The 23023-nt window shown below is 44.7% G+C and overlaps 1 protein-coding gene across 3 annotated transcripts; it reads left to right on the top strand.

The window, feature by feature from the left end:
• The first annotated feature begins 2896 nt into the window (after positions 1–2896).
• On the top strand, positions 2897–22909 carry ZNF488 (zinc finger protein 488). 3 transcript variants are annotated; one of them, XM_048945437.1, is made up of 5 exons: positions 2897–2993; positions 13646–13868; positions 17077–17305; positions 18689–19198; positions 22844–22909. In XM_048945437.1, the coding sequence occupies exons 2-5, from the start codon at positions 13650–13652 to the stop codon at positions 22858–22860; spliced, it is 975 nt and encodes a 324-aa protein (XP_048801394.1). In that variant the 5' UTR covers positions 2897–2993; positions 13646–13649; the 3' UTR covers positions 22861–22909. The 3 variants fall into 3 exon arrangements, with proteins under 3 accessions (XP_048801394.1, XP_048801392.1, XP_048801393.1); XM_048945435.1 differs by lacking the exon at positions 22844–22909 and having other exon boundaries at positions 18689–20803; XM_048945436.1 differs by lacking the exons at positions 2897–2993; positions 22844–22909 and adding an exon at positions 3062–3131 and having other exon boundaries at positions 18689–20803.
• Positions 22910–23023: the final 114 nt, after the last annotated feature.

Consider the following 23023-nt stretch of genomic DNA (forward strand, 5'->3'; position numbering starts at 1 on the left):
CCGCGGGGGGAGACAGGATCTTATGGGGGAAAGCTGAACCGGGACTTTCCTGTTCCGGGATGCCGTGGAAAGGCTGCGGCGAGCGGGGCAGCGAGAGGAAGAGAGAGCTGCGCTCCGGCCCCGCCGCTGCCGCGCCCCCCCCTCCCCCGCGGTCACGAGGTGGGGGTCTACTTCCAGCATGCCCCCGGTACGAGCGGCAGAGGGACTGCATAGGTGGAGCGGGGTGGAATATGTGGTAGTAGGAGTGATGAGCATCATTGCAAAAAGCTGTGAGAAACCGAGGAGAAGGACGCGGATAGGGCACATGTGCAAAATTGAGTTGCGGAGTGCAATTGTAGTAGTGATTGCTGGGGGGCAGGGGTAGACAGGTTTTCACGACTCTCTCGTGTCACAGCACGTTCCTTCGTCTCTGTGGTGAAAAGTTTGACTTAGTCGCAACTGTACCCTGCAGGCAATGAGGGTGATGAAACGAAAATCTCTTAGCAGTGCTTCTTACGGCGGCATAACCCCACCCGCCCGGTTACAAAGCTCTGCCCCCAAGAGTCGCCCCGGCCCATTTGGATGCTGACTCCAAACTTTGCATAACCGCTGCCTTCCAGCCGCTCTTCCCTCCCCCACTGCCGCTGTAGCTCTAATTAATGGAAAGAGCCACAGGGAGGGATGAGCGCAGAGTCACTTTGCATGATGGACCCGGGACCATGACATTTCTCCCTATGTCTTTGAACACGATTCAAGGTCGAGGGAATCAGACCCCCCGTGGGGTACTGGCACGCTGCCCCGCCGGTTCTGCCCCAGAACACCCGTCGCTCTGATGGGGCCGAGGGGGGAGGGGGGCTTCGGCCGCGCCTCGCACCGTACAGCCGTTCTTAGGAGCAAAAAGTACCCTCTCCTCCCCGCGAACAGTCGGCATCCAAGGGGACGCGCGCTCTGGGATGGCACAAAGCGACGCCAGGCCTTACCCTTGCCCCCCTCTCCCCTCCCCGCATGTACATGGGTGGACGCGTAGCCCTCTCCCCGCCTCAGCTCCCCCCGCAGCACCCGCGTGCTTTGTGCGCCGTTGGCCGTTTCCCACGGGTCCAAAATAAAGATTGCTCAGCAGAGAGAGACTGAGCATCTCTCCTTCCTTTCCCCGTTCCTGGGCTGTGCAGGCACATCCGACCGCGGCGGTGGTGGGGGACTTCACGAGAGAAGAGAAGGGGTCCGCAAGGTTTCAGCCGCTTGTCCAGCTGGGATTACGCACAGCTGCCAGCTGGACGCATGGCTCGAGCTTACTGCTTTAAAACTTTTGTGCGCTGGCCAGCTCAGCTCCAGCGATTACTTAGATCACGGAGAAATACAAGAAACCCACATCCTCTCTGGTGACATTCACCAAAAATGAGCAAGCAGCCTCCGGGCAGCAGAAATCTTTTCCCCCTCTTTCCCCCCGCCCCCCACCTCCATCACACTCCGGCTGTGCCGCAGTTCGGTCCCGGGGCACCTCCTGACAGTGCAGCGCTCCCCACATCCCCTTACAGAGTATTGGGCTTCCAGATCCCATTTCAGATTCGGATTGTTTCGTAAAATACCATAGCAGGCTTCCAAGCAGGTTACAAAGAAAAATATGACCTTGGCTGTTTTCCGATAATGTGCATTGTCCCTCATCTAGGGCAGCCACCGACTCGCTCTGCTGCAAGGCCCGACCCCAGATCGTAGAATCATAGAATCACAGAGTATCTCGAGTTGGAAAGGGACCCACGAGGATCATCGAGTTCAACTCCCGGCTCCACACCCAACCGCACAAAACTCAGAGCTGAGACTGAGAGCGTTGTCCAGTCGCTCCCTGAACTCCGGCACTTGGCACCGTGACCACTACACAGCATGTTCCATGCCCACCGCCTTCTGGTGAAGAACCATTTTCCCAGCACCCTCCCGATGCTCCCCTTGGAGGATCCGCACCCACAGAGCATCGCTCTGCAGGGTACAGAGATCCGCTCAGCCCCTTCCCGAGTCCCAGGTAGCTGTTGGTTCAATAAAAGCTGCAAAAGTAGGAGCGCCAGAGACAGGGGCCGCAATTGGAATGGCTCAGCTCAGACCACAGCCAGAAGGTGCTCTTTTGAGGTCGGTGGAGCCGCTCCCGCCTCTCTGGAACCAGCCCGAGGAGCGCAGCTCCGGCTCCAGTCCCCGCGCTGCGCGTGGAGCGTGACTCAGGATCGGTGTGAGATTACTCGTTAATTGTAGCGCAAATCCGTTCTTTCAAAAGCATTACGGAGCTGACGTTTCTTTTCCCTGTACAGGCCAGTATTCAGATTACACGGACACTAATCAAATAAGCTGGGTTATTGCCTTTGTCAACATGTTCATAAGGATTTTCTGCCAGGCGTTAAAGGCATTTATATGGAACGACATCTTTCAAAAGCAATGTTGCTGTCCGGATTTGGGGAATATTTGCTTCTGACAAGACGTGTGATGGCTGTATTTGCCATACCAGCTGTGCCATCAGCCGCTTCAAACCTCAGATTCCTCATTTTACATTCCCGCATTTTGCATCCAGCCGGTGCTCTCCGTGAAGCACCAATTTTCGCGTTTAGACAGTTCGCATCGATACGCGCGATGCCCCAAACGCCACCGCAATCAGCAGCCGTGTCGGGCGCTGCGAAGGAGCACCGGGAACGCATCCAAAGGCTTTGCCCTTTTTTTCCCCCAACTTTAAAAGAAAGTCCTCTTCCCAGCGAACTGTTACACCGGGGAACCCCTCCCACCTCCTGCTCGCGGACTCGCTGCTACCCGGGGGGGTTCCGCGGGGGAAGCGGCGGGGCTCGGGAGAAGGGGGGGTCGCTTTGGGCGGGGAGCGGCGGTGGTGTCGGGGAGGGGGACGCGGCCGCGCCGGGGCGGTGCGCGGGGTGGGGTGTGAGGTGGGGGGGGGGCGGCCCTGGAGTGGGATGCGGGCTCCGCGGGGACGCGGCCGCAGCCGGCTGCTGGAGTGAGGGCTGAGCGGAGCCCGTGAGCGCGGAGAGGTGAGAGGAGTTGAGGTGGAGGGGATACGGGGGCGGGCCGGCAGGCGAGGGAGGGCCGGGGTGGCCGTGGTGCCGGCGGCAGAGAGCGTTCAGCGCGGGGCGAAGCGGGCAGCTGCCGTCGGGCTGCTCTCCTTGGCGGTAAGAAGGGGGCAAAGGGGGTGAAGCGGCTCTCAGACGGTAGTGGGCGGGCGGGCGGCCCCGAGGGTCCGCGTTCCCGGCGGAGCTGTCCGGGCAGCGGGGTCGGGAGGGAGAGCCGCCGTCCTCAGCTCCTCCTCGGCAGCCCCGCGGCGCTCCGCTGCCTCCCGGCTCCTCGCCCCCGTCCGGACAGCTCGGGCGACGGCTGCCCCTTTGGTCTCTCTCTTCTTTCTTCTGACTGAGACGGGTCGGAGCCTTCGTGGCTTCGGGTGCTTGGTTAGGGTCTGATCGCTTTAAGAAACAGATGAACTTTCTTTGGAATCTCTCTCCACACTACTCCGTATTTCTATCCTTTGTAAAGATATCCATGCTCCTTAGCAGGAATTTCTTACTGGTTCTGTAAGTTGGAAACCGCTCTCGTCATCACTTGGAAATGTCACTTTGGTCTTTACGTTTATAAATCCTTTGTGTAAAGGTTTCTGTAGGAACAGAGTCGGGTACAAAGGGGGGAAGCATCACGTTTGCTCTGTGGTCGGATGGGTGCTACTGCGGGAGATGGCAGTGGCAAACGTTGTGCGAGTTTGCACTAATTCTGTATTTTCCATGTAGCTGCTCTTAAATTAGAAGCATTTGCATTCGTGGGTTGAATTGGGGAATTTACAGATTCTTGCTGTGGAGCTGTCCTCTCTTTCTGGCTTTCAATAAAGCCAGACGTAGCGCTCATAGCTCCACTTACTCTTCATTAGGTATCATTGCTAATAGAAAGAGGGATTTAGTCAAGCAAGTGAAAAACCGGAAGGTTAAATTTATGGTTTATTTTTTAGAAAATGTGTAAAGTGACACCAAATGGTTGTATGCTGTTTATGAGAGAGCACATTTATGTGGGATTCAGGAACATCCCCTGTGTCAAAGCAAAGCATTGCTCTGCAGAACCTGACAGAAATATCATCTTATTGAAAGAAAAAAAAAAAAGCTCCAAAGACATAGAAGCATTAAAGTTAAAATATTACTTTAACTTCTATTAACTGAGTGGGAGAGAACAAAATAATAATAATAGTAGCAGTAGTAGTAATAATAAAAATATAAAAATAGATTCAGTGTGAGGAATTATAGAGTGAATGGAAGATTTTGCAGAAGAAATGACTTACCCTAAATCCTGGCATATCATATGTGTGTTTTTCCATGTCTGTAATGCTATGAATCTGTTAATATGGTTCTTCTCCAGCACTTGTTACCTGTATTTGCTGTTAATAAATCAGCTCAACGAACAAAGTGCTGTTATTTCGTGCAGCTGAAGAAACCTCCAACATGAACCATGTGAATGTGGCTACTCCTGAAATATTTATCTTGAAATGCAAATGGCAAGTATATAAAATTGCAAAAGATCCTACAGCTGTGCATATGTACTGTAGCTGTAGCCATATGTACACTGTGAGTGAGTGGCTGTGTTTATGTGTATATGCACATGAACACAGAAATCAATATATTCGTTTCTTGTTGAGCAGATATCACATTTTTTCAAAAATTGAAAGTTACCAAAAATAAATGCAGGACTGTGAAATGAAAATGAACCATCCACGTCTTGCACAGCAACCAGATAAAGTCATTTCTTGTAATCTATGAAAAGGAGACATGAATTTGAATTGGATGGAGAGAGCAGAGGTGGTTATTCTTTTCCTAAGTTACAGATGCTGTTGCTGTGTGGCTGTGGCGCATCAGTCTGGCTGCATTGGCTTGTGCTGGCTGCTCGCTTTGCAGTGTTCTCTGTCTGCAAGTGGGGAATGGGGTTTTGTTTGCACGGATGTCCATGTAAAGATGAAATGCTCAGCCTCTGTGAGAACAGACGGGCCAGCACACACTGCCACAACCTGGGTCTCCCCAATGGATATAATAGCAGAGGAAAATTTGCATCGTTACTTTTTCTGTTCTGCTTCCCATGAAATGCTTTTGCTGTTTTAACATACACATTTGCTGTATGCTCTTTCTAGTGTAGTGTGAGAAATAGAGGCACTTTGGGATTTGTTTTCTCTCCCTTCTTGGTTGTGCCCTGTAAAATTCAAAATGCCTGTGACATTTTTGGGGCGTTGTACCTACTGTGGAACACTGAGCAGTGCCAGAACAGCAAGGGCAGGAGGCAGACCCAGTCTCTGAAGTGACCACTGGCACAGTGCCAGCAGAAATATGAAATACACTGTGCTCTGAAATGAGGCTAATTCATAACATTTACAGGCCAATAATCCTCAGAGCTGACTGGAGAGCTACAACATGCTCCTGGTTTCCCACAGGAACCTTGTTTTTAATGTTCTAGGCTTTGAAGATGCAAGAACAAAAGTAGTAGGTAAGGGTAATGCAGCACATGGATGTTGTGTAGGCTGGTGAGGAGTCAGTCCTCCAGCATTGTGCCTTGCACCCAAAAATGAAATCTTTAAAAGGCATCAGACCACCGAGCTATAGTCATTTCCCTTTGTCTACTTGTGAATGACTTGCACAAGTCAACACCATCCACGAAGGCCCATTAGATCAAATGCAGTGCCAGGCAGAAGGATGTTATAATTGACAAAGAGCTGAGCTTGCTGTGGAGCTCCCACATGAAATTCACTGGGGCAGTGCACATACCCCTCCTGGAACTTGTTCCAGTCTTAATTATGTTTTCACCGAGCTAGATCTGACCCTGAACTTTGGACATTTCTTTCTTGAACTTCAAGTAAAGGATGGTAATTGCATTCATGTGGTCTTGGGGGAAAAGTTCTGCCTCTTTTTCAGAGGCAGCTCTGCATATCTTCATGGCAGCTGCTATGCATCAGGTGAGAGCCCTCTTCAGCTTTCCTTGTCTTCAGAGGAAACATCAAAGAAAACGGGAATCTTACCTTTTAATCTGTGCTTCCAAGTGGTTCCTGATCTCACAAGGCTTGCTGAAGGCAGATGTGGAACTTGAAATACTTACTCATTTCGAAGCAGGGTTTTAACTCTGTCTTCTTCATTATTCCCACTGAAGACTGAGGGATACTTCGTAATAAAAAGGTTTGGCAGCTTCATGATTCACTAGACTGGGTATCCAGCCAAGATATAATGATGGCTCATCAGGAGCTGTCAGCTTGCATTGCCTGTACTGTGTGTTTCAGGTGATGGAAGACAATCTGAAGACCACAGAGCCTTAAAATAGTAAGAGTTGGAGAGCTGCTCCCTGAAGGTACTGTGCAAATAGGATAGCAAAACTGTGAGCTTTCAATGAGCTTGGAGGTCTCTGATTCAGAAGAAACAATTCCGTATTGGACTTGCACTCCACAAAGGGCCAATTTCTGGAAGCTCAGTATGTGTATCAGGCTCTCCACTTGGAGATGCCTCATGATTCTTTCCGGGAATGTGCTGTTTCCCTGCTTGTACCCACTATTTTGTCAAGGCAGAGTTCTGCAGCTGCTGTGCAGGAAGGTGGGTCAGTTAGCTGGGGTCAGCTAAATGCTGAGCAAAACCATTTGCATGTAGCAGGCTAGTTCAGCCCCAGTTTTTCCCCACTAGTTTTAGACTCATCTCACCTATGCAGCCAGCAAATTCCTCCCTGATACAAAGCTGTGTTTCCTGCTGCTTCCCCTAGATGCCTAGTGCAGGCAAACTGCCCTAGAGGTGCAGAGGATGAGGTCAGAGCAGAAGAGCTAGAGAGGTACTCACAGGATGGCCCGGTGTAGCCTTGGGTAAGAAAAATCATAGCTCTTACTGGCATTTTATCATTGCTAATTGAATTCTTTCCACATGGATTGGAAGTGGTACATTGGCAGGAGTGGGCCTTCCTTGAGCCAGCTGATCCTGATCTCTGTGCAGAATCGTTGCTGGAATTCCAATTTGCCATTGGTGGAACTGGGAGGATGAAAGAGAATACTTAGAATTCAGGAATTCAATGAATACAATTTCTTGAAGATAAACAGGATGTCAAGACTCAGAAATATGACACGTGCTTAGTTTTCTGTCTTACAAAAAGCAGCACCTCATCCCCTCCCAAACTCATCCTAGACTTTGACGTACTCTACTTTGGATGTAACACCTCCCTGAGGGGCAGTAAGCTCATAGCTTGGTGCAGCCCAGCCAGGCTGGGAAAGGCATCAAATGGCGGCAGCAGCTGCTTCATGTCTCTACATCCACTCATATGACCTTCTTCACGCATATGGGCTTCTCAGCAGCAAAGGAAAGGCTCTGGGCCCCAAGGGAGAGACTTCCAGACCTGGCCAGGGCTGGAGCACAGTCTACCTTGCTGCAGCAGCGAGCTAAGGGAAAGGTTTTTTGTGCTTTAACAGTACCTTCTCAGTTTGTGGTTTAACGGATTTAAGAAGCAGGTTGAGTTTGTTTCTGCATTTGTTTGGGGGTATTTGGAATTACTTATGATATCTTTCAAAACAAGAATTCTCCTTTTCTTTCTTTGATTTCCTGCCAACTTTTTCCAGTTCTAGCTTCGATTCTTCTCCTTTGCAGTTCACAGAATGAATAAAAAGATAAGGAAACTCTGTGCAGGAGGAAACCAAATGTATGAAATTCAGGAAGTGAATTTTCTCACTTTTTCATCTCTGATTTCCCTGGAATTCCCCTCATGTGTTAAGAATCTTTAGTTCCTTACAACAACAGTGAATGACAAATTCTGTAGACAGAAGCACTCTGTCTGCATCAGCTCAGTTCTTCAGTATCTGTAGTTTATTGTGCATGACAATGCATGTCTGATCACAGATTTCTCGGGCTGACAGACCTTCTGAAATCAAAAGGAGTTTAGGCAGTGGCCACAGGAGTGCCAGGTTATATGCTCCAGGGAAAATACTGTCAGTGCTGTGACTAGTAAGTTAAAAGGAGAAGGGAATGATGGTTCCAATGTTTGTTTATTGCAGTTATGTCAGTATGGCAAGTGCAGGGCTCTACAATTCAAGTTAATCCTTGCTCCAGAGGCAGGTCAGAATAGACGTAAAAATGGCTTTGGAGGGTGGGTCAGATCCCCTGGGTCATATCCTCCCAATAACTTTTATGAATATCTTTGTAATGTGTTTTATTTTTTTCTTTTTCCATAGTAGGGTGATTGTTTTGAAAGGTTCACAGCTACGTGCGTATTATATCAAACTGAAATTAAATGTGAAGGTGAAATTAAAGAAGACGTTGGCAAGTATTTCTATCAAATTAATTTAAGAGAATCGATCTTTATTAATCCTTTCCATTTGTGATTGTGAAGAGCTGAAGTAACTAAGCAAGTTCTGGTTGAAAATTTTCCCTTCTTGCAAAGATGGCTGAGTTGTTTCCTTCACACCTGTAAATCAATGATAAAATTAAGCAAGACTACGTGTTTCTTTTGTGACCGCCACAAAACAAAAAACGATGCCACAATTCAATGTTGTCACTGTGGCAAGGAAAATTGGGCCCAGTCCAATGACAATAGGTGGCTGGGGAGTTTGTGTTCCAAGCAGAGTTTCTACCCTTGAGCTTTTTACAGCTTTTGCAGGCATTCCTTAGAAGAGCTTGCAGTGACATCTGAAGGCCATGTGGTAGAAAATCAGGGATCTGAAAATCTGCTTATAGCTATTCATAGACCCTTCTCTCATTTTCCCTAGGAATGTGTTCTTGTCAAGAGGTGTGGGATCAGCCCTTGTGCTTTGCAGGAGTTACTGTTGCATTAGGCTCTGCTGTCAGCTCTGCTGCTGCCTTTCTGCAGAACCTTGAGAATGCCTCTCTGGTGGTCCAGAAATGGTCCAAACATGACTGTCACACCTGTGTGCGAGCTCTGTTGCACTCGTCTATACTGAGCACAAACTTGCACAGAAGCTAAGTCATATAGAGTATGCTGATTCCAAATGGTCCCTTTAAAGACGTACAGGAAAACACCTGGAATGGGTCTTAGTAAGGGAGAAAAGGGGACTGTAAGGGAGAAAGAGGATTATGTTTTGATCAGGCTGTTCTACTAACTGGGTTAATGGAGCATGGGTTCACAGAAGTCTTCTGTAGACATGAAGAAGAGTAAGGCAAAATGTTGGAACTATATCTTCAAATCAAACTCCTAGAAATACCTGCTAAATCACACTGAAATTTGGCAGGAGGAATGGGATGCAAATACTTCCAATGATGATAGGCAAAGCCAGCCTGAAGCATCATAGCTGGTTTTGCAGGGCCATAGAATTGATATAAACTATCCCTAAACCATCAGGCTGAACTCTTTTTGCTAGCAATTTGTGTGCTGTTTCTGGAAGCAAGCAGACTAGGAGCAGTTGCCATGAGCACCATCTATTTCATGTGCTTTTTGATGAAGCATCCACATCTGCATAGTCCATAGGGAGCTGCCTGCCCACAGGTACTTTTTGTTTGACAGATCTGTCACACTCCTCAGAAATAAAGATGCAAAATCCATCACTCAGGGACATGGTATATGTGTATCAGATACTCTCTGGGGGATGAAGAGTCCATTAAACTGCAAGTCCCTAAACTCATCCATATGAAAATTCTCATGTATGACAGATAGAATATGGAGAATACCCCCATGTCTAACAGGTGATCTGACTCTAATGTCCTACTAATGCATTATAAATATTCAATTTATGTCACCATTTCAGATATGTGCTTGGGTGAGCCCAGAGGAATAGAAACTGCTTATGCAGAACATGAGTGAGAGCAGCAGGATTATGTTGTGTGAGGGGGATCGTATCTCTAGGAGGCAAAGGCACTCTCAGCATTGCCTGTTTGAGGCAAGGGTATAATTGCCTGCACAATACAGAGCTGAAGATATGACCTTCACAAGGAGATTTATGACAGAGTTCTGTCAACTTTCCCATGCAGCAGAGGAGTGAGTTTGTCAGATGCACAAAACAGTGAGCAAATCTGTGAGAGAGTGCAGAAGAATGGCTTCTCCTTAAATCAGTTAGCCAAATGCTGAAATTGGTAACATAAAACAGGCATGATTTTAACGTAATGTGTCTTCACCCATACATAATGCTAGTCCTGATGGCACAGGACAACATTCACGGGGATTTTTAGGTCACTGAAGAAGATTTGCGTGCAGCTGTTATTCCTTAAGTACTGGAATGAGGTGAGAAGTGCACATCTCTCAAGGTAAGGGCCAGAGGTGGTGGTGTCTGAGGAGCATATGAGGATAAAAGATGGGAGGTTGGCCAGCTGAGGAAAATAAGTGGTGAAGTCATCAGTAGGAGTCTCATCGTTCCAAGTGCTTGCAGGTGTATGTGCATCAAACAGAGAAGAGAGTAGTGACTGTACTGCAGAGCTGTAGGCAGCAATGACGGGAAGCTAATGGAAGGAAATGAAGGTCTGATGCCAACCTCGGGAGTTCCTGGCATTTTAGGAGATAACAAAAAATTCATGAAATCTTGAAGAATTCCCAGCTGTGATCATTTTCTCCATCCTTTGCTTCCTTTGAAGAATGTGAGCAATACTTCCAGTTCAGTCTACCAAAGACAAATGCCAGCCAGCCTGTGAACCATTGCCACTTCTCACTGCAGCTCCCATTGTAGGTTCGTAATGATCATATCTTCATTCAAACTATGAGGGCCATTGGCAAAGATGTGAAACACACTGGGTCTGGATTTGGAATTAGTCAAGAGTTCCTGTGCTGCTGTCTCTTTGCCTGAAGCCTCAGTGTTATGCTGAGATGTTTCACTAGGTGGTGCATTCAACAAATTATTTGATCTCCCTGTGAAGAAAGTTGCTACAGGACTCACAGGAACGAGTTCCTTTGCTCTGTACCCGTGTTATGTCCTCTTTGCAGCTTTCCCAGAGCTGACCCTGCTGTGCAGGTGAGGAATGTCACTTGGGGGATTTTTTTGTCCATCAGATCTGTGACTAATTCACAAGTCATTTAGAAAACAAGCAAAGCACAAAGTCTTGTTGAGTTTGATACATGCTTGACTTTGGATAGAAGAAAGGTATGTTAGTGGTCTGATACACCTTATTGGCTTCCATTTCCTGCATCCCCTCAATTCAGGAGAATTTAATGGAACAGAAGGTGTGTCGATTTATTTGCTCCCAGAAGGGAGAATTATCTGCAAGCAGCCCAGTGGGACAGCAAGAGCAGGCAAAGGCTGCTGCACCTTGGAATGATTTCTGCCCTTTTTTTGAGATGTATGGAAGCCCTTCAGCACTCAGGACGGGGGGCAGGACCAGGGGCATCAGGCAGGTGGCACGCACTGCACTGCCAGTGGCTGCACCTGCACCAAGGAGTGCAGAGCAGCCATGCTGATGTTTCGCTTCCACCCTGTGGGCAGCAAAACACGAGTGGGGAGCAGCGCTGAGGCCTGTCCTGCCTCTCTGTCAGTCACTCTGTGGGATGTCTGTTCTGGAAGAAATCACTAGGTGGTGGTGTTGCATGTAAATCTGAGACTTGGTGTCCACACATTGTCAGTTTTTGGAGAAATGGTTCTTGTCATGCTGGGGTTTGTGGGTTATGCTCTTTGATGCCTGCTGAAACAGGGAAAGATATGAGGCAGCAGGACCTGGCTGGAATCAGGTCTATATTCCTTCAAGCCCAGTATCCATACCTCAGTGGGGATTTCTGGAGGAGGTTGGGACAGCACAGTCAGTGACCCATCTCTTTCTGACATGGGTGTGCTCGCATGCAGCATCCTCAGCAATGTCCTGCAAATTCAGTCTTGAGGGCATCAAAGAAAACAGAAAATTCAGCTTCCTCTGAAGGGACACTGAGATAGCTAATGTACAACACTCTCCTATATACATGGAGACATTTGGACAAATTAGAAAGGAGAGAGGGTTTGCCTTCTAAAGTTGTAAGTGGATAAATAAAATAATGCTATAAGGGATTAAGAATTCCCCAAATGTAGACTCTTACAAAAGAGATTGTTTTAGCTTGTAACTTATTTCTAAATGCTTTCTTGTGCAGAGGTACACTGAAGCATTTTAGATCTCAAATTTATTTTTCTGATGGTATGGAGCTTTTATTTTTTGCATTATTATTATTTTTAAAAGATGGCCTCACTCCATTTATTAAAAATCAGAACTGCTTAAATGGAAACAGACAAACATAGGAATTCATTGTGTTCATTTAGGTAGATCCTATGTTGTACAAATGTGCACACAGAAGACATCATCTTGTTCTTACACCAGTAGTGACTTTATCAGGTTATTGGGAAACCAGGCAATAAAATTCATCAGTAACTGAAAGCAGAGTCCTGTTCTATCCTCCTCTAAAGGCCTAATATCTGGCAAGTCAGCTGACATGTTTTTTACCCTTTTACCTCCCACTCTTTGTCTTGCTTGTCTGTTTTAGACCTTCATCCTTCAGAGGTTCACTACTTTCTGCATACGTAAACACGCATTTCCTTATTTCCGGGATGGGGGCTCAGACCTTGCCTATGAGGAGGACATTATTCTGAATTAATGATACCGATTTAGAAACTGATTTAGTTAAATCACTGCAACTCTCCTGAGCACATTATATCACTTCAGTTTAAGTCACGAGTCAGTGAGTAACAAATCAATTCTGCTGGCAGAGAATGAGAAAGATTAGACTGGATCTTCAGCCCTTCTATCTCGGTGTTTATTAGGCTAAGGCCTCTTCAGGGCTTGTTGCTGTTCTCTTTAATTTTCTGTGCCTAATGGACCTGATCCAGCTCTTGATGGCATAAATTAGGGTTTTTTCATGTCCTCCATCTGGGAGCAGGAGATGGCAATATCTTCATTAAAAACCTAGGGAAGCTCAGAATGGCAAATTACACAAAACTATGTCTTTGCTGCATACACATATCTTGGATTGAGGTGTATAGTGCAGAAATCGCCTCTGCACTGAAAAGATTTAATATTCGACATTCAGGGCAAGAAAATTCAACCCCCTGAGCACACCAATCTCTCCTAATATTATGCTAATGGCAAGAGTCATAATCTGATTTGATTTTCCTAACAACAGCTAATAACTATTATCTTAAGTACATTCTGGGAAGGGAAGGATATAATCCTTGTGTCAGTCAACAGAGATTTTGTGCATTCAGTTTGAGCAGACACTCAGTTTACTCCTGGTTGTGCACCTGAGTACTTAGACTGATGTCATGCTTCCAAACTAAAGAACATGACTTTTTCAAAACCCATCTCAGATTACATCTGCTTTTTTTTAATTGTTGCTGTCCTTCTCATCTTTCTTCACAATTCTGCAAGCTACCAGTAATAAGTAAGAAGGTTACCTGAGAATATACTGGAAGAGAAAATACAAAATTCTACTGGTTGAAAATTAAGCTTACTGTTCCCAATGTTTCTTATTCCTGGCCATGGGGAGTAGCAGTGCAGAGCAGCTGGGCTCCTGGACAGTCTGACTGTTCCAGAAAAATGTAATCAACTTGTTTACAAATCTCATGTTTTGGTTACTACAAAGTTGCTTTTCCCTTTCTGAACGAGATGTTAACAAAGCTGTAAACTCCAGCCGACAATGTTTTGGCATGCTCTTATAATTCACCTGCAGTTCCTAGAAGCCTTTATATTTTAAGTAGTGATGTCTCCTTCCATTACCATCTGTATTCCAAGTGTGATTTCTTGTTATTTTACAGGTTTATGATGGAACTCACATCTTTGCCTAAATTCCTTTGGACAAGTGACAACAGATTTCTGCATCACCATTTCCCGGATATACTGGCTACTGTTCACACCACACAAGACATTCCTGAAGAAGCTGTTTTTGGCCCGTGCATGCTGCAGAACACCCTGCTGGACACTGTAGCTTTTATTGCCCTCAAGTGTTCTGATAGACGGACCATCCACTATGTGTTTAAGGTGGGGAAAATCAATGCTTGATGCTAGTCCTATCAGACAGACTTACATCATCCTTCAGGTTTACAGCATCCTGACTTTGTAAGGGGTAGATTTTTTCTCTGTTCAGCACAACTAACAGCTCCTCCAAAAGGGAGAAGCAGATGATGCATTGCTGATTTATGGGCTGTAGACCGGGGGAACCTCAATGAAAACTATTGCCTTTGCAGGAAGAATACAAAGTCCTGTTTCTGTGCTCAAGACTGACGACCTGCTTCAGCACTGACTGCAAGCAGGAGGAAAGAGGGATGAATAGTTTTGCATCTTCACTTTTCTCACTCAGATTTTCTCCTTACAAAGAACACAGGAGGTTTACTAGGAGGCACTGTAAATCTGATTTTCTCAGTTACCCATAAAAGTAAAACTACAATTGGCAGTGACTTTAGTATGGTGTGTAAAAGATGTCAATCAGGCAGCTGGCCCACACATTATTCAGGTAGCCACATCCTACTACTATTAGTACATGGATCAGCTGAAGTTACCTCAGATAACTTTGCATTGCACCTGCTGTTTGAAATTACTGCAGGAAAGCCACAGAACTGGGGCTGTGAAACAAAAGGAACCATCATACTGGGGAGGTCAGGAGCCCCAGGATGGTGATGGAGTGAATTTTAATCTGTTTAATCTCAATTTCTAATTCCCAAATATTTTGTTCCATAGCCACTGTTCATCATGATGTTTTCATTTGGACAATGCTTATTTCTCCTGCTGGCATCTTATCTCAGCCTTCAGGGTCTTGGAGTGCATTTCAGTTGTCACTGGTGTAGATGAAGACAGGGACACCATGTAAAGAACTAACTGATTCTTTTAAGTTTTCTGTAGTTTAGAGAAATTCCAGGCAGAACGTATAGTATGGAAGATGTATCTGTTTGGAGATATCTGCTTGATGTTTTTGGTTTAAAGAAATCAAGAAAAAGACAAAGAGGCTTCAGACTTTTGCTGACTGTTCATTTGAGTCCCTGACACAAGTTAGCCTGCTCAGGCTGGATTATCAGTGCTTCAGGACAACTATCAGCTCTCTGGAGAATTAACCCTCCTGAGATCAGACTCTATCGAATAATTCTATATTCCTCCTGGGAGTTTTAGAATGAGTAGAGTCAAGGAGCAATCTCAAAGAGTTTCTACACTGGAACAGACCTGCAGTGGGAGGGCTTTAGAGTTTTGCTGCATATGAGTTAGGAGTTGTTATGAAGGCATGGCACTGAATGTCTGAACCGGCTCTGATCTCTGTTTTTGTCAGTCAATGCATCAAATTGTGTGCAAGTAGCTATTTCAGATGCAGCCCTTGGCCCCATATCCTCTTTGCTTCTCAAAATTAAAACTAAACCTTCCAGAAATCAGGAATTATTGTTTAGCTTGCAACTCTGTGTGCAGACAATTAATTAATGATGCAATCACAATGACACAATACTGTCATGGCACTGAAGGGAAAACAAGAAATGGGTATTGATATGCTGGCTATAGCAAAAACACAGGGACAAAGGATAAGCTGGATTCTCTGCAGCTGAATTTCGTGCTCACCCTAGTTCAGCAGCAATTCAGCAAGGCTTTGGAGAATATAATTTCCAAAAAGATTTTCATCTTCTTAGGCTTTTATGTTTAGTTCAAAGGGAGCTCTGTTTTTTTCCTCTCATCTACTTGGAGGCCCTAATTTGAGCTCCTTGAGCCAAATTTCTATGCTTGTGCAACCACTGGCACAGGTGGTTCTTTCCAGCCAATGCTTTACTCATGCAAAGTAAATTAGTCCTTTATAAAATCTATCCTTTCCTCTGACTTCCTCTGCCCCTTGCAGCTTTTCATGCTTTTGCTTCCTGGATCCAAGGAGCAGACTTATTCTCACTTTTCTCCTTCAGCTTGTATCAGGGAAGCCAGACTATCTTCACAGCACTCTGGTACAGCCTGTTGGGCAGTAAAGCCCTTCCCTCATGTGTGGATGCAAAGGATTCACCTGAGGGACTGCCAATCCAGGGAGAGAAAAAGCCATAGTGGGCTCATGATTGAAGCTGAGTGCACCCAGGTCTGCTGTTCTGCCCTTGATTCCTCCTGTGAGCTCTTTCAACTCCTGCCCTGGAGGTCTGGTTCCTGGAGGAGCTGTGTTCCCTTTGACTTTGGTTAGAGCTCCGGGTGGGTTCTTGGTATTTCTGAAACACAAAAACTAATAAATGACAGCCTCTGTCATAGCTATTAGTCGCAACCACTGTGTCTGTGGGTGGGTGTGCTTGTGTTGCTGTCAGACTTCAAGATTTCTCAATCACTGTTAATTACCATGCTGTTCTGAGAGAACCAGTTATGGAGCATGCAAATTTATTTTCTCCCTCATACTAATTAACTTTTATACTAATGTTCTCTTAATGTTTCCTTCCATATCCAAGTGACTATTATAGCCATACTTTTCTTGGTAAGTAGCAGTCAGACTGAGTTAAAAACAGAGAAATAAACAACCTAAATACTGTTCCTGATGCAAAACACCAATGAATGGCCATCCTGCAATTAGTGGAAAACAAAGAGCTATACATTGCTTGGGGTGAAACTTGGATCATACTTGTCATTAGACATTTTTCATTTCCAAACTTCTTCCTTTCAAAACAATGACTTAGTGCTTCAAAAATTAGTTGAGGCTTTTTATGTGTGTAAATGTTGCCCTTGATCACCCTCTGTTTCAGCCTCCCAGCTATGAAAATCTTCCCCATCTTTCAAACACTGCAGAGGACATAGTTCTGCTGTGGTAAACACCAAGGAAAAACCTATAAAGAAATAAATCATTCCCTATTCAAAGCAAATGCAATCAATTAAATAAGATGGGAGCCACACACTGAACAAGGAAGACAAAAAGAAATGTTTTACAGTTATATTATTTCCAGAGTGTGGTCAACCTGCAACTAAAGGACTCAGTAGCCCTGTGGAGAAAAGCCTTTTTGCAACTGAGCACTGTGTTGTAACATGTATACAGAAGGAAAATTTAATTTGAGCAATAGACTTAATATTAGGTTGTTAACTCCTGATCTTTCTCCCCACCACAACTTTGGTCACAGATGTATAAGGATTGGGCTCACTGCTTTGGCACAGGCTCTGTGTGATGTAGAAAAAAAGACTTTTTTTTCTTGAATTTGTTGGACATCTATTTTAGCTCCCAGAACTTGAAACTTCCCCTTTTATGTGTTCTGTCCCACAGGTAGATGTCACGTCTGTGCACAGTCCTACAGGACTGCCTTGGATGAGGCTCGTACAAGCAGCTGCCAATAGCAAGGAGCAAAACTTGGAAGCTTACTTAGAAAACAGTCAGTTATATTATCGCTCTACCAGGAAAATCAACAAAAATGAGGAGCTACTTGTCTGGTATGATGAAGAGCTTTCCAGACTCTTGGGTTTCAATGAGATAAAAACTCAGAGTCCCCAGAATGGTAAGTTCCAGACTGCTGGCCGTGCAGAGGTCACTGAGGACTGAAGTGAGCCTGCAACTCATTTAGTATGTGCTGATCCTGTCATACAGGAAATAAAAGCTGTCTAAACCCTCAGCAGTTAACAGGTCAGACCTTCTGCTTTGGGGTTTGAGCTGGAGGCACAGAGCATGAAGAAATTTGCTTCAAAATTTGATCTAGTCAAAGTGGAAGAAACCTTTTTCTACATTCCCTTTTCTGGAGTTAAACGTAACTTATAAAGCTTTGTTTGTAATAGATATAGGTTGGTTAGTTTATATGATAACGTATTTTACTATTAAATCAATATAAATACATTTATAGCAGATACCCACTAAATCACTTTAACTGATTTCAGCATATTCTGTTAGCTTCTATGTAGACACACAGTATGAGCCCTGTGAATTTGTCAGGGCAAAGTGCTGTCTGCACAAGAAACACTGTATTTAGATGCAAGACTTGAAACCAACAGCGGTACAGTTGTTACACAATAAGCTCAGTTTCTGTAGTTTGGGAAATGATGATCTATACTGTACTAAGTCTACAGCTTAGGTTTTTCCAATTCTTCCCAGCCAATTTGTGAATTTTTCTATATACCCCAGACTTCAGGAGCCCTCTGCCATTATTTGCATTTATAAATTGCTGCATGTTGTGGAATACTGGAGCATGGATGCATAACAATGGTTAAGATGTGCAGTATGCTTCTTGGTCACTGAGTTATGTCCCATCTGAAAGCAAGAAAGAGATGGTATTATGCTAATGCACATCCCCACTTCTCCAGCTCATGACTGACATTGTTTCACATTGAATATTTTCTATGCCACAGGCATCTATGCCTTGAGACATAGAACAGTTTGCCAAATGAGCATGAATAAGAGCTTTAGGCATTAGCATCAAATGATTTGTATAACATATTAAACATTCAGAGTATCCTCTGCAGAAATCAGAGGCTTGTGCCAACATCTTTGAGGCCACCTCTAGTCCATGTCATTACATGGGTGAGAGATACACGGGTGGCAGAGAAATAAACATTTATCCTCTAGTAAAGATGGTGAATGCAGTAGTATAGTCCCAAAGTTTTTATGGTTTTATCTAGACTATTGTGTACTGACAATATTATCAAATTCAAACATGGCTGAAGGGGCTGAATGGAAGCATTTCTGCAAGTAGCACATGGAGGCAAACAGACACGAACCATTTTCCATAACAGCAAGGGATCTCACTCTGACTTTAGCTTTACCATGTATCACCTTGAATGACATAAGAGATACTTTTGTGTTTTTGTTTGTGTCAATGACATGGTCAGGATCTGCATGCATCCATGATTCTAACTTGGCAAAACTCATAATCTGTTGTCTCTTTCTGCAGAGATGAGATGCCAAGAATGCAACCGAGTCTTTAGATGTGAGCATTCCTATCTGTCCCACGTCCGCTTCCTGTGCATCCCAGAGAAGAGTGCCCTATGGAGGAACTTCCAGGGTGAAAAAGTCACCTTAGTGGAGCAGAACACGAATTTCCACAGCCTGGCAAAGGATCTAGAGGTCAAAATGACAGCTTGCAAAGATGATGCCCGTGGTCTCACTGGAGAAAAGAGAGCAAAATCAGAAGAGGCTGAGAACAACAGGAGCAGGAAAACAGTGTTGTTGGAGAAAACAAATAATCTGAGTGAGGAACATAACTGTGGGGGAAAGGAAGAGGCTGGAGGAGAGCATGCACCAGCTGGTTCTTTCTGGAAGCCGAGTTCAGGAAGGCAGTCAGCTAGGAAGGAGGCTTTTGAGCAGAAGCAGAGTGCTTTCACTGAGGTCAGGACGACAAAGGAGAAGCTGAGGAATGAGAGACCCAAAGAGTCAGACCAGGAGGATGGCACAGTTCCCACTGGTAAGGAGCAGGTATCAAAGGAGGCATTGCTGAACTCCTCTGGTAGTGCATTCTCCTTTGTGTGGCCTGCCAGAGGCCAAGGAGAGCAGAAAAGTGCTTTCAGCAAGCCCAGTAAATGTCTTGCAGAAAGAGTGGCAATAAATTCTTCTCATCCCATGAGTGAGTCACCAAAGAGCCTGGGGGAGCTGTCTGGCTTCATCGCCACCACAGACATCATGTGCTGCAGCACTCTTCTCAATTCCAAGTTCTTTGTCAGTGATTTGTGTAATGCTCAGATGCTGCAGACTAGCATCATTCGGGGAAATGTTTTCCCTTATAGCTCAGAACCATGGCACAAGCAAGCAGGACAGTTACAGAATACAACCACTACTTCTTCCTCCACCTCCACCTCCTCCTCCTTGACTCTTCTTCCCCCCACCTTCACATCCTTTGGAGTGGCTGCCCAGAACTGGTGTGCCAAATGCAACCTGTCCTTTCGCATGACTTCCGATTTAGTCTTCCACATGCGGTCACATCACAAAAAAGAATACTCTTCAACTGAATCCCAGAGCAAGAGGAGACGGGAGGAGAAGCTCACATGTCCCATTTGTCATGAGTACTTCCGAGAACGCCATCATTTATCCCGGCACATGACCTCTCACAATTAGAGCTGTGCAGATGGGTCTCACCAAGGGACTGGGCAGGTTGGGTAGAGTAGGGGGACGTCGTTCATTTGTATCCATTTCTTTTTTGCGTTTACATTAATTTCTTACAGAAAATCACTGTTTACAGTAATTTATAATTGATGCTTTGCAAAAAAAATACGATATGTTTACAAAAGTCTGAGTGGGTTGTAAGTTTTGCAAACTCAGCCTAGCCCTTGTCAATCTATTTTTGAGGAAATAAAATTGTGAAATGAATGCACACACACAGTATTAATTTGCAAACAAAGTTTGGGGACAAAGGTATCATTTTGCAGACAAAATTTGATTTGCTGGTGTCTGCGCTGTACAATGTAAATACAGAAGCAGCAACCTCTTCACTGAATGCAGAATCTTTAAATCTACATGCTTGTACGCAAAAAGAAACAAAGTTGCTGTTTGTATCAGTTGTGTTGGCCTCTTACTCAGTCTGAGCTGAGTTCTAGGCTTTGCTGCTTTTGAAATAATGCATACAAAATCTGGTAAGTCTGCATCTGTATTGAAGTTTGAGCTGTAGTCAAACAGTCATTTAAGGAAGGGAGCACAGATTTTTCCAGAGGTCGGCTTGCAAGATCTGTGTGACTTCTGCATGCATGCAGGTCTGATCGGGCAGGGTTTCGCTTGTGGATTTCAATTTGTGGATGTACTGAAGAAGGCAGCTGGGGTGCCTGAGTTACTGCTAGCAAATGCTAGATAGAACCTGTGTTCTGCATCCTGGCTGGTAGGCTCTGTTCTGCTGACAGCTAGAAGAGGAATGTCCTTCACAAAATGACACAGTTGTTCATGAATTGCACTGGATGAGACCATTTCTATCATCTGGTTTCTACATTGGCTAATTCCAGATGTTTCGAAGAAGATGCCAAAGCCTCTCTGTAGCCAGTCCATATGAGATGATTTTCTGTTGCCTCCTTTGGTTTGTGCTCTGCTTAGTCTCAGATGCAGATGAGTTTATATTACTTGGGAGGGGGGGGGGGGGGGGGATGGGGGGGGGGAAGGGGGAAGAAAGCAGCAGCCCTGCCTGTTGTAACTGCAGCTCATCTAATTAGCCTTTCATTACATCTTAAATCCACTTAGGGACTTACTTTTGATAGTTTATGACAACATGTTCTTCAAGTGAGCATTTGTCTCTTTTGTATGGTTTTTTTTTTTTTTTTTTTTTTTTTTTTTAAGGTGGTCTCCTGGTTTTGTGACCTCTCTATGTGCCTCATGTGCTATTATTCCCTTTCAAGTAGTGATCATTAACTGTTCATCTCACAGCTAAGAGCACCCCTGGAATTTGTATAGGAGATTGAAATCTGCTCCTTATTACCCTCCATCATGCCAGTGATACAGTCCAGTGTTTGCAGCACACTGGACAAAAGTTTTCATTGAGTTCCCATGATGATGTTGATAATGCAAGTATCAGAAAGCACATAAAGACATCTGAATGACAAAAGACAGCCCTAAGGTCTTAGGCTGTCAGTTGGGATCAACATATTACCCACATTGTTACCTCTTTCTGTAAGTCAGGAAACTGTATTCTTCCCAGTATACTGCTGTTCAACATTAATACATGGCCGTTCCCTATTAGCATAAACATTTGACATATTGTAGGCCAACCACTCCAGCTTTATTTTCCAAGATAAAGTGATTAAATCTTTACACTATGTCTTTGAATTCAGAAGATATAAATTGAGATTGGAGATCTGGTTGGATTGTAATACAGCTTTCCGGGTCAGTGGAGGAAGCTCTTTCGCCTGAGTCGTTGAAAACCAAAGGGAACAAGAGCTTTGAAACACGTAGCACAGGGAACAACCTTGCACTGTGTAGGAGATGATGTGTTTTCCTCCCAATCTTTCAATCTCTATTTTGTGTCCAATAACATTTTCTGTGTAAGGAACATATTTATGGCAAGGTTTCACAGGCCAAATTTCACTCCATCTTGTTTTGTCTGAGTGCCAGCCAGTTTGCTGTGAAAAGTCAGTGTCCATAAAGTGTAATAAAGGACTCCATGGTGTAACTGCATTCATATGCAGCTAGAGTTATAGCTCCCATTAACAGTTTAGGCCAGACTGTGATCTCATTTATTCCAGTGCAAATCTAGAATAATTCCATGTTGCTACTCCTGATTTACATCAATGACTTTCAGATCAGTCTTGCCATGTATAAATAAGACTGAATGTTGTTTGGTACCACTGCTACCAAATGTTCTTCTCTCTGCTTACTGAAAGATACTGCGTTTTATTAGCAGTTGTATGTTAGAAACTTCAGAGTTCTTCTGGAAAAAGACATGATCAACTGTATAATGCTTCCTGGTCCTATGTTGGTGCACTGCTTAAGCACTGTCTACTCCAAGGGCCTTTTTTTTTTCCAGTGCACTGCACCTAGGCCAGAAAGAAACTGTACCAGACCTCACTGATTGGATGTTTTCATTGACCTTTGGTTGATATAAGTCATCTTGAGAAAGTGTGGAAAATTGGCCCCTGATAAAAAGCTGTCAAGTCTTCAAACCTCATCCAGTGGTGTGTTAGACCTGAATCGTCAGAGCTCTCAGCAGTAATTGAACTTCTTCATTCTGCTTATGGCATGAAGCTTATGCAAACAGCAAGATTACAGAGAGACTTTCCGTATCTCATAAAGCTAATTTCTTTGCTGAAAAAATAAATAAAAAAAGAAAACTCCTACCCAGCATTTTGTAGGCTCAGCCACATCATACATTGATGATAAATAAATCTAAATAAATGCCTTCTGTACATAGAAAAGCAAGAAAAACAGTTAGGAAGCATGCCAAAGGTGGTTGGAGATTAAAAAAATGAAGAGGATAGGTTTTTAATCAGCTTTTCTTCTGATACCATCTTCACCTCCTCCCCTCCAGTTGCAGGAGCAGCACAGTTTGGTACTAGCATGTAAAGGCAGGGATTTTCTTCTTGCATGCCAGAAACCCCACTGCAGGGAAGCGTTTGCTATTCTGTCTTGTCTGTTTTAGGTTGGCTCAAGGACTGAGTGAAAGCAAATTGCTTTTTACATTGAAGACTAAAGCATTTTGTAAGGTAAGATCTGTTTACACACAGTTATTCTGTATCACATTCTGTTGCAAGCTACACCTGTGCCAACCTCAGAGCAAAATAGCACAGTCAACAGAACCAGAACTTGATTCCCTATGTGT

Source organism: Lagopus muta, chromosome 5, assembly GCF_023343835.1.
Source record: "Lagopus muta isolate bLagMut1 chromosome 5, bLagMut1 primary, whole genome shotgun sequence".
Taxonomy (NCBI): Eukaryota; Metazoa; Chordata; class Aves; order Galliformes; family Phasianidae; genus Lagopus; species Lagopus muta.